Genomic DNA, 11,374 nt, shown 5'->3' with positions numbered 1-11,374 from the left:
TCTTGTCGGATGCTATATGATAACACTCTGTTTTTGTTAAGGAAACTGTTTTTGTTAAGGGATTTATCTGTTCAGTTAGAGAGAGGGACAGGCTAGGGATGGCTACTCAGAGGGCTAAAGGTAGCCTAAGAGAAATTATAATTATGTTCCAGAGCTGCAGCATTCCAGCCTCTGCACAATGATTGATGTTTTAAGGAGCCTTATAGAAGAAGGTTCAGTGAAAGCAGAAGCTTCTTGCCTGGAACATATTTACATCTCCCGGTGAGTTCAATCTCTGGGCCTGGAATGCTGAAAGAGCTGACTCCCTTGTGCTGTGACCTCCACAATCCAGTCATGGCACTTGGACACCCCCCCCCATACATACAAAATAAATGCAAGTTAAAAATTTAAAAACAAAATCTGAGCATGGTAGTATGCATCTTTAATCCCAACAGGCAGAAACAAGTGGATCTCTGTGAGTTCCAGGCCAGCCTAGTCTATATAATGTTCCAGGTTAGCCAGAGCTTTGAAGTGAGACTCTGCCTGGCTTTTAAAAAAAAGAAAGGGGGGGGGGAGGTAGGTAGGTAGGTAGGGAGAGAGAGAGAGAGAGAGAGAGAGAGAGAGAGAGAGAGAGAAACGTGTATATTCTATCTTGATCAGATGTGACAATGCCTCAGCCTGAGTTTAAGCAGCTCTGAGAGATAAGTGCATTGAACAGGCCTCTTCCCTCTGTAGTCAGATAGCAGCTTACTTAGGTGTCTTTTGATATCTGAACAGAGTGACCCACCACGACCTCTAGGTGGAAGTGGGAAGGAACGGATTATAAATTCATTTTAATAGGTGTGTTCAATCTGTTGCCCACAGACTGATGTATCCAAAGCCCAACACAAAGCTATACATTGAATTTTTTTTTGTTAGGGTTTTTTTTTTTTTTGGTGTGATTTTATTTTGCTTTTAACCCATTACACAAATGTCAAATGGGAACTATGTAGGTGACAATGTCTGTTATGATGCCAAAGGGTGGACATGGGGCTTGGGAAGATGGGTTGGTTTGTAAAGTGCTTGCCATGCAGGCATGAAGAGCTGAATTTGATCCCTAAAACCCGTGTGAAAAGGCTGGGTATGGTGCATGTCTTTGTAATCCAGGACTGGGAAGCTGGAGAAGATGGATTGTTGGAGCGCCCCCCACAAGCACACATGTGTACATGGACCCTCATACATACGTATACACACACACACACACACACACACACACACACACACAAAGGTTGAACACATCTTTGACTCTCTTCTGGCTCTCAGCTCCTTGCTGCTACTGGCACTGGCCCAACTATAATCAAGGCTGGCCTTCTTTGCCCAGCATAGGCGTGGCCACCAGAGCCTGCAATCATCCTTCTTTTTCTACACACCTAGTAATGAACATTGCCCTACTTGGGAGTTTTCTCAGGACCTTGCTGAGGGTAAAAAACAAACTAATCTTTCATCTTCTCTGCCCTTAAGACAGGACAGTAGGTGAGGAAGACAGACACTCCAGATCACTACAAGACGTGCTGACCCAGGCCTGCAGGGAGAGCAGGGCAGGGCATTCAGAGAACAGGAGAGAGAGAGAGAGAGAGAGAGAGAGAGAGAGAGAGAGAGAGAGAGGAAGAAGGAGAAAGAGGAGGAGGAGGAAGAGGAGGTTTGATGACTGTCTTCACTTCCCTGAAAGACCCTTTGCAGCCAACCCTTGCTCTGTGAGCCTGGTGGCTTGGTAGCATATATTATGCACTTGCCAGATAAAGGTGTAGTAAGACAAAGCAAGGCAGGCAGAGCAACCGGGACCAGGTGTGAAGATGCAGCTGTTTCCAGCTGTTGCGCTGAGCTATTCTGCTGTAGGTCCCCGGCAGAAGTTCCGGTTATAGAAGTGGCGGTTGTCCCTAGTCAGGGCTGTACTCAGCTGGGCCCAGAAGCTCCCCTGCCCGCTGGGCTGCTGGGGCCAGAAGAGCACACTCTGGCGGCAGAGGCGCTGGCGTAGTCGCACGTAGCGGGACCGGTGGACATGCGGGCGCAGGATCACCAACACCACAACGTCCTTGCGGTCCTCCAGCAGGCGCTGCTGAGCCAGCAGGAAGCTGGTGCGCAAGAGGCCGCTGACCCGGTCCGTTTGGGCCAGTACAAACAGAGTCTTGCGACTCCCGTAGATGGAGGCCCAGAGGTTCTCGAAGAGCGTCTGACCAGGTAGCCAATCTCGGTCCTCCAGACACAAGCGCAGGGCTCGGCGACCGCGCTGCTCCTCCAGCCGCACCCGCAGCTCATTATACACCCAGTCGGCCACCGCGCTCTGTGCCTTATCGAACACCACGAAGGCATCATAGGGGAGAGCTTGAGCGCTGCGCCGGCTGCGGGCCAACAAAGGTAGCCATGCCAGACACAGATGGAAACAGTACCAGACGTCCCAGCCGCAGAGATGCTGCAGTATAGGCACCGTTATGCCCACGGCCACAGCCAAGAGTGAAAGGCCAAAACAGTCCCAAGAGAGGACCTCATCCAGGCACAGCCGCAGGTCCTGTGCGAAGATGCTACGGCCCTGCAGCTGGCGGGGACTGCCACACTTCACACCGTTAGCCAGGCCAGGCACGTTGGTCTGCACTTCCAGCAGTAAGTCTACGAAGGCTGCCCCACAGGCACAGTGCAGAGGGTTGCTTCTCACGTCTAGAACTGTCAGGTTCATTACAATGGGCCCAAACCAGGAGCGATCCACCGTCTTGAGAATGTTGTGGCTGAGGTTGACCTCTTTCAGCTCTACGGCCAGAGCAAAGAAGGCTTGGACCACAGAGACAATATGGTTGCTACTGACATCTAGTTTCTGGAGGAGAGTGCCATTAGGCAGGGTACCATTGGTCAGGGCCTTTAGCTGGTTGCCTGCCAGGTCTAGGACTTCCAGGTTGGGCAGGAAGGTCAGACTGCTCCAGTTAAAGAAAGATAGGTAGTTGTCACGGAGACTCAGCAGCTTCAGGCTTTTGGGGAGGTTGTCGAGGTTCTGGGGCAAGAGGATATGCATGTTATTCTGAGACAGGTCCAGCTGGAGCAGGCCTCCCAGGCCTTGGAAGAAATGGTGATAAAGGTCCCCCTCATCCCACATGCGGCCCACACCATTGCCGCTGAAGTCAAGAAACCTCACTGAGGTGCTGTTGAGATGTGGGGACACACGACTATGAATATCATTGTGTGCCAGGCTAAGGCTGTGTAGCTTGGACAGATGGGCCACAAAACTGAAGTTGTGGCCTATACCCTGCATGCTGAAGGGCTGGCTGTTGTAGCTCAGGTCCAGGGCCTGCAACTGTGTTAGCTCACTGAACGATTTCCAGTGGTACAAGTCCAGCTTGTTATGGGACAGATCCAGCACCTGCAGATTGGTGAGTGAGAGGAACTGAGAGCCATTGACAGCCTGGGCAATGCAGTTGTGGCTCAGGCTTAGACACTGGAGGTGTGAGAGATTGACAAACATCTCTGGCTTGATAGCCACTAGGTTGTTCCGAGACAGGTCCATGGTGAACTTGAGGTTCTTACACCTGACCATGAAGTTCTTAGAGCCGGGAGTGCTCAGTAGAGCTGGGGCAAGACTCGCAGACCACAGATTCTCCTGCTCTGCATCCTCTTCAGGGGCAGCTTCTGACAGCATTGACGGCCCGCTGATGCGATTGTCTGATAAGTCCACAAAGCGGAGGGCTCGGAAGGTACTAAAGATGCTGAGCTGTGCCTGGTTGATGAAGTTCATTTGAAGATGCAGAGTGTGGAGCTTGGGCAGATCGGCCAGCCACCTGAGTGTGTACTTGTTGAGCAGGCGGAAGAAGATGCCATTCATGTTCAGCTCCTGCAGTGACACCAGGTTCTTGAAGGAACTCGCCAGGTGGAGGCGAGCAAAGGATACCTTCTTGTGGTAATTGAAGGACAGGTTGAGCTTGCGCAGGCGGGTTAGGTTCTGAAAGGCTGTGGTATTTGTAATGCTTTCGTAGAGAAAGTTCTCGCTTAGGTCCAGCACCGAGAGGTTGACCAGACCTTGGAACCAGGAAGAGTTCAGTGTGTAGAGAGAGCTGTCCTTCAGCACCAGGCCTTCAAGGTGGCTCAAATGATGGAAGGTCTCAGGGTGCAGATTGAGGGACTTCTGTCCACATTCTACACAGGGGTTGGGGGCATGGTCACAGCGACGGCAATTCCCACCCACATCAAGTACTCGAAGGGAGGTCAGGTTGGCTAGGTCTTCAGGCCCCAGCTTGACAATGTGGTTATAGGCCACCAGGAGGTACTCCAGGCTGGGGGGCAGTTGGTGGGGCACCTTTGTGAGGTTGTTGTACTTAAGGGACAAATGGGTGAGGTTTCTCAGGCCCAGGAGGGCACCTGGGGTCACCTTCACCGCCCCCCTGCAGGGGTTCTTGTAGTAGCAGTTCCCGTCCATGAAGAGAACCCGCAGGCTGTTCAGGCCAGCAAGGCTGTTAGCATCTAGTACCAGGATGTTGGTATGGCTCAGGCTCAGATTCATCAGGGAGCTGGGCAGTTGGGGCACAGTGGTGATACCATTGTAGCTTAGGTTCAGGTCCTCCAGTGTACGCATAGCCAGGAAGGTTTGGGGCTCAATGGTCATGTGGCAAGGGAAGTGCAAGGGGCTAAGGCCAGTGGGCGGGCAGTTCCACTTGAGGTTCAGTTGCCGCAGGTTGGACAGGTGGACAAAGTCGGAGTTATGCAGGTGGTGGATACGGTTCGAGATCAAGGACAGGCTGGTAATGTTAGAGCGGGCTGCTGTTGCTGTGAAGCGAGGCACAGACTTCAGGAAGAGCCAGTTGCAGTCTACCAGGCCATGAGGCTTCAGCTCACAGGGTAGGAAGGCAGGCAGGGTACCCAGGGCCAGAACCTTGGCCAGTATTGCAGCCTTCACCAGGAGAGACAAGGGCTGCAGTGTCCTACAGCAGAGAACCTGTGAGAGCCGGGACTGAGTGAGCCAGTGTCTAGTGTTATTGTGCCCTCCCCTACCCTCTCTTCCACGCTGGAACTTTCTTCAGGGACTTCCAAGTCCTCTCCATATGCTCCCTCCCCGACACACACACAAAGCCTCCTTCCAGCCCACTCAGAACCACTATTTGGTTTTAGGCACAGCCACTCAGAGCAAGGGACACAGAACCAGGACGAGGCTGGAATCCAGACCCCAGACTTGGAGCTTTTGCTCAGAACACAACCCATAGCAGAGCCGAGACAGATTCCAACAGGCCAACTGGGGCTTTCCCACTTTCTCTTCCTCTCCTCTGGGGCCTCAGCTCTCTCCTCCTGACCACAGCAGCTGCCTGAGATCTGTACCTCCAGCCCTGTCTGACGCCTTGCTTCACTAGTCTCGTGGATTCTCCTTGACCAAAATGCAGGGAAGACTGAACGTCTACTGAGGTATAGGTTGGATCCCATCTAGGCCTTGGTGGCACTTTCTGGCTCCATCTGACTCCCCAGTCTGACTTGAGAACCCTCAACCTACTGAGGATCAGAAGGCTCAGAGTGAGCAGTGGGTAGCAGGTCTACTGGCCAGGTGCCACCACTGACAGAGTCTGGGGCTTCAGCCTCCCCATCCACCCAGCAGGCTCAGCTCTCTCTGCTCAGTGAATGGCTTTTGCTCCAATTCCCTTAGGGTTCCATGAATGTCCCAAGGGTACAGAGTGGACAGTCCTTTCCACTGTTGTCCCTTCCCATGGTGCCCCTCCCCCCAGGGGGCTAAGAACTGGAGTCCTACCATGTTGAGAAATGGAGGATTCTCTTGAGGCTCCCTCTGGCAAACTGGGCAGCAGAGAATGATGTTCCACACCAGGGTCCCTCCCAGAATTGAGGAAGTGACACTTTCACTACAGCTTGGTAGCTACTTTATCCCTACCCTAAAATGGCAGGTGGTATAGTGAGTCACAAGTCATTTGCATAGTCAGATGGCAGCCAGCCAGCCCCCTTAACCCCTTCCTCTTTCCACTCTCCTCCCCATCCCACAATCAGCCATGAGGGCATCATATCTGTCCCCCGAGAGTTGTGGAAGGAACCAAAGCCCAAAGTCCAGTCCAAGGTCAATGAGAAACCAGATTTAAAATAGCACCAGAGCTGGGCAGTGCACTAACACTCATAAGCAGGGTGTCACCTCACCCTCATGCCTCAGTGCCTGTCTCATGGGTACTCTCAGGACAGTGGCTCTCTCACCTGCTCTATCCCCAGAACTCTATGGAGAGCATCTGTGAGCCAGGGGCTGGAGCCAGCATCTGCTTCACTACTGCGGCAGCCTTCACATCTCTTCCAGCAATAGTATCTCTTACTCTGCATCCACAGTTCCCAAAATGTCCAATCAGACTCCAGACCCCAGACTACAGCAAGCTGCTGGAGCTTCTGAGGCCAGGCTGTGGGTGGTCCAGCCAAGACTCTGGCTGATCTTGCTGTTGTGTGACACTATTCCTGGGGAAGTGTGAGCAAATGTGTACTCACCCAAGAAATGGAACCAATGACAGACCAAAACTGAGGGTATCACTAACATCTAAGTTGGTTAACCAATTAATTTTAAGGAGTTACTGGTTGAAGCATAGATGAGGGGTTAAAGAAGCAGAAATGACTCAAAGACAGCTGTATCACCAAAGTAAAGGTCATGGGTCCCACAAAAGCTGGCAATGGGGAGCTCATGGCACAATGTATTGACAGTTCAACCTTGGCTGTTGTGGGAACTGAGGATGCAGAGTGGGAAATACTATTCCAGTTGGAGAATGAATTTTCCAGGCATGTCAGTTGGTCTGAGGTTTCTTCAGGCAGCTCAGCTGGTCTCTGCTTCTTTCAGGATCCCCTTTTGTCTAAGCCTGCCTCTCAGCAGTCTCCACTGTCCATAGAAGCTTAGGGAGGATCTAGTGTATCCGGTCACTTCAGGAGCTTCCTAAAATTTTTCAGTTATTAATTTCCTGAGATTTTTTTGTTTGGTTGGTTTTTGTTTTGTTTTATTTTGTATTTCAAGACTAGGTTTCTTTGTGTAGCCTTGGCTGTCCTGGAACTCACTGTGTAGACCAGGCTGACCTGGAACTCAGAGATCTGCCTGCCTTTGTCTCCTGAGTGCTGTGATCCAAGGTGTGTGCCACCACCCTAGCTACCTCCTGAGATTTAAGGAGCTTCCCTGAAGGATGGAATGGTTCACCTGTTGGAGCCTGGTTCAGCCTGCAAGGAGGCTCTTGAGCCTACAGAGATCTCCAGGGAAACCAGGAATGGTAAGCACATTGAATTGTATTTCTAATGGGAAAGATGAAAAACCTGTTCTTCTATGCAGAAAGCTGAGGGCAGAAAGTGATTAACCTTCTGGTGATCTGTTGGGCCAGGCCATATCAAGCTCCTACAACCAGGACGAGAGGTGGCCAGTGTTACAAGGTATATAAATTGCAGCGGGAGTAAGGGAGTACCCAGCAGGCCCCTGCCAAGATATCTGTCAAGGAGAAATCACATCATGTGACAGACCTGATTTAAGGGAAGTTTATTGTGGGGGAAGGGAGGGGAGCAGGGACCTGGAAAGGGGGTAGAGGCAGAGAAAGAGAGGACAGAGAACAAGAGAGAATGGCCAGGAACACATGGGAATGGGGGCAGACGGGGGCGGGGGGGGGCTGAGGTAGTGATCAGTCTTCTTTATAAGCTGTGTCTGCGTCACCGCGGCTGCTGCACCTGGTGGGTGGCAGATGTACAAGCCTAGGACCTTGGCTTGGGAGGAGCCTAGCGGAATTTGTTAATCTACAGCTAGTAATCTAAATAACTGTTGCAGCCAGAGGTTCCTCCAAGCTCCCACAACCAGAACCAGAGATGGCTAATAGCCCAAATGACCTCTGTGCTATCTGTATGACAGACCAAGCCAGACCCTTAAGCTACTACAGATAGCCTATTTCTAGAACTCATCTTTTCTTGGATAAATGATACTACCCTGAGTTGAGTTTCAATGTAATTATGTGTCTTTGTGCATCAGGTATAGTATTAAACCAGGTAACTTTTTCCCCCCAAATTATACTGGGCTTAAATCCATTGGGAATAAACCACCTGTTATTAAAGCTCCCCAAAGTCTGATCCAGGTCGACAAAGTCAATCTGCATCTGAGTTTCATTCTTTCCTGTATGAACCTCCAGAAGCCTCCTCAGCCTACCTTGGAGGTAAGTGCGACACAACACTGACCTACTTGGCTTTTCACATTCTCCTTTGGCCTTGGTGACGGGAGCTGATTCCTCAATCTCGAAGCCCCAGAGACCCTGGAGAGACCTTAAACCCTGCTTCTGTCCCTTCAGAAACTTCCCACTGCTCACAACCTGCCTATCTACCTGCCTGCCTGAGTTGATATCATCTCTAATCTAGACACCCCTGCTCAAGTCCCCTGCAGCCTGTTCACATTGAGCCCCTGGAAAGGCCTGTTCAAACCTTTCTTTCTCTCTGTGATGCTTTGTACATGCTTGTCCCAGGAAGTGGCACTATTAGAAGGTGTGGCCCTGTTCGAGTAGGTGTGTGACTGTGGGTGTGGGTTTTAAGACCCTCAGCCTAACTGCCTGGAAGTCAGTCTTCCATTAGCAGCCTCCAGATGAAGATATAGAACTCTCAGCTCCTCCTGCACCATGCCTGCCTGGATGCTGCCATGCTCCCACCTTGATGATTATGGACTGAACCTCTGAACCTGTAAGCCAGCCCCAATTAAATATTGTCCTTATAAGAGTTGCCTTGGTCATGGTGTCTGTTCACAGCAGTAAAACCCTAACTAAGACACATTCTCTTTCCATATAGATGCACAAATATATGGAAATACATATGTATATATGTATATGCATACGTGTGTGTTGCCTGCATGTATGTCTATGCACCTCTTGCTTGCCTAGTATCTGGGGCAGTCAGAAGAGTATGTCAAATCCCCTACAACTTGCACACACAGCTGTGAGCCGCCATGTAGTTGCTGGGAACTGAACCCAGGTCATTTGGAAAAGCAGCCAATGCTCTTAACTGCTGAGTCATCTCTTCAGCACCTTCTGTTCAAAAACTTTCATTCTGGGTCCCTCCTCTGCCCAGATCTGTAAAAGTAACTTTACTCTATTAGTTGTTGTCAGAGGTTTACTGCCTGTCTGCTAACCTAGGCCTAGTCCCAGACACTTCTAGCCTCGGTACAATCTTGTCTGGGTCTAAAATGTTTTCAGCCTCTGAGACTCGCTGCTGAATAAGCTCACCCCTTATAGTTCTTTCTGAGCACTGCCTGGCTGATTTAACTCAGCTGTTGTGGCTCAAACTCCTCTTCAAGCTGACTGATTCAATTTAGCTTCTCTCAATTTCTGACTGAAATGCTCGCTTGGCCTTATACCAACTTTGGCAATATGTTCTAACCTTCTGGCTCCTTCTCATTCTCTGGCTTGTTCTGTCTCTGTAAAATTTTCCCCATAAAACTGCCTCCCCTTTTTCTCTGTGCTGTTCCCTCTTATGTAGCTTCCCTTTCCTCTCTCTTCTCCTGAGAGTTGGACATATCCTGTCAAATCTTTCTCTGATTTGTCACTTTGTCTGCCACTCAATTAGACGTCACTCTCAAAATGGGTGCTACCTTCTACAAACTAATTTACCTTCATGGTTTGTGATTAAAGGTGTGTACTAAGGGTGTGTCTGTATCTCAGCCAGAGGGATTAAAGATGTGTGCCAAGGGCTGAGCCACACCACAACTAGAAATAGGGTTTTTTCCCCCTCAATCTTGGGATTCACAGTATAATCAAATATCCTGCAACTCAGATCCCTCCATAACTGTCCCTGAGCCCTAGTCACTGTCGGTGCAGTGATCTGTGCACCCTGGTCTTCCACTTTCCCCCGCCCGCTGACAGCCACACTGGCTTCTTGTTTGGACATACCTGGGCCCTTTCTTGCTTTGGGACCTTTGAACATATTCTATTCCTCTGCCTGGACTTGTTCTTCCCAGATTCCCTGTTGGGAAATCCTGCTATTAAGGTTGTAGTCTACCATGACAGAACAGCTCCCTGAGCTCAGGACAAAATGGAGGACTTCTTTCCTCAGCAAGGCTTTTTCTTCTCTGCTGGACCTTCTCTGGAGAAGTCTCTAAGCACAGGAGTCTTGCCTTATCTAGAGGATTACCCTGCAGAAAGCTTCCTGCAAGTACTGCATTACGTAAGTCCCCCTCAGCCCTTCCTATTGTATGATAGATAATTTAGGTACGGTGTTATGACCAACCCTTCCCACCTGTAACCCCAAGAAACCTCAGAGGAGGAAAGTCGAGTAGCCTGTGGCCAGATTACAGGTTCAGTTTCCTCTCTCCAGATAAGAACCTGCCCAGAAGGTTCTTGGAACTCTTCCCTATGTAAATGAAGCACCTCCACTGTAGCCAATAACGCATATTCACCCTGCGAATCCCTACCTACCCCTCAAGATTATATAACCCTTGCTTACCCCAGTGAAGCTGAACTGACTTGCTGAAGCTGATCCTGGAAGTGAATCTGCTCAGTATATCACCGACATCTGAACCCCGCAACCCACCCCCTTTCTTTTGTCCCCGAGGCCAGTGGTCAACAGCCCCGGGTAGATGGAAGGTCACAATCCCTCACATGGTCCAGTTTGCCTTCCGCCTTTACACGCATCACCCTCGATCCATGGAGCTCTTCCCCATGATGAAGCTCTCAGCTCGGCTACACACCTGTCCTTCTAGCACTGATGATGTAGGAGAGTGCAGAGTTCAAGGTCTGCCTGGACTACATAGGGAAGCCCTGACTCAAAAGAAATGTAGACAAAAGTAAATAAACCTGCCAGCCCAGATCTGGCTCTCCTGAGCATTGTGGCCGACCGGTTTTCAATTTGCATCACATTTTTCAGCAGTTACAACTCCATACCATCCACCCTTCCTGCTTGGTTGTATCCTGTCTTACTCTCCTGTTGACTTCTTGAGGATAAGAACTTCTATCCATGTCTGCAGCGCTGCTCAGTATCGGCTAAAGCTATGTACTACCCTCAACACTCAGCTTTGGACAGGGAGTATGGGAATCTTTGAGTGAAGTTTGAATAAATGAATGAATGACCATTCTCCTGAAAGGGATAGGGCTCTACACCAGTCTCCTGGCTCTGCCCAGACCCTCATCGGAGTGGATCTCATAGCAGGTAGGGTCCAAGGTACCAATAATCTTGCTGGCTCAGTGGCTTGAGAGCCACCTACGCTATCTTCTTGCCCTCCTGAGAATCAGTATTTGGGCTGAGTCTCCTGTGGATCTTCTCCAGGGCCCCATCTTTTTTGTCCATAGTCCTAGGTGCTTTAATAAGGGTTGGAAATGGGCCCTGCAAAGGGACAATGCCCTGAGCCAGGAAAAAGGACAGTGTCCACCCAGCAGCTGAATGTTTCTCCAGCTGTAACAGGAGGTGTCTCTGC

General features: G+C 50.3%; 1 protein-coding gene across 1 annotated transcript; it reads right to left on the bottom strand.

Annotated features, from left to right (window-relative positions):
- Positions 1-1,717: 1,717 nt before the first annotated feature.
- Tlr9 (toll like receptor 9) lies at positions 1,718-5,833 on the bottom strand. The gene is made up of 2 exons (XM_028756737.1): positions 5,729-5,833; positions 1,718-4,930 (listed from the first exon to the last, which is right to left on the bottom strand). The coding sequence occupies exons 1-2, from the start codon at positions 5,729-5,731 to the stop codon at positions 1,841-1,843; spliced, it is 3,093 nt and encodes a 1,030-aa protein (XP_028612570.1). The 5' UTR covers positions 5,732-5,833; the 3' UTR covers positions 1,718-1,840.
- Positions 5,834-11,374: the final 5,541 nt, after the last annotated feature.

This window comes from Grammomys surdaster, unplaced genomic scaffold, assembly GCF_004785775.1.
Source record: "Grammomys surdaster isolate TR1022 unplaced genomic scaffold, NIH_TR_1.0 126131, whole genome shotgun sequence".
Taxonomy (NCBI): domain Eukaryota; kingdom Metazoa; phylum Chordata; class Mammalia; order Rodentia; family Muridae; genus Grammomys; species Grammomys surdaster.
Note: the sequence above shows the minus strand (reverse complement) of the source record. Positions and strands in the feature narration are given on the sequence as shown.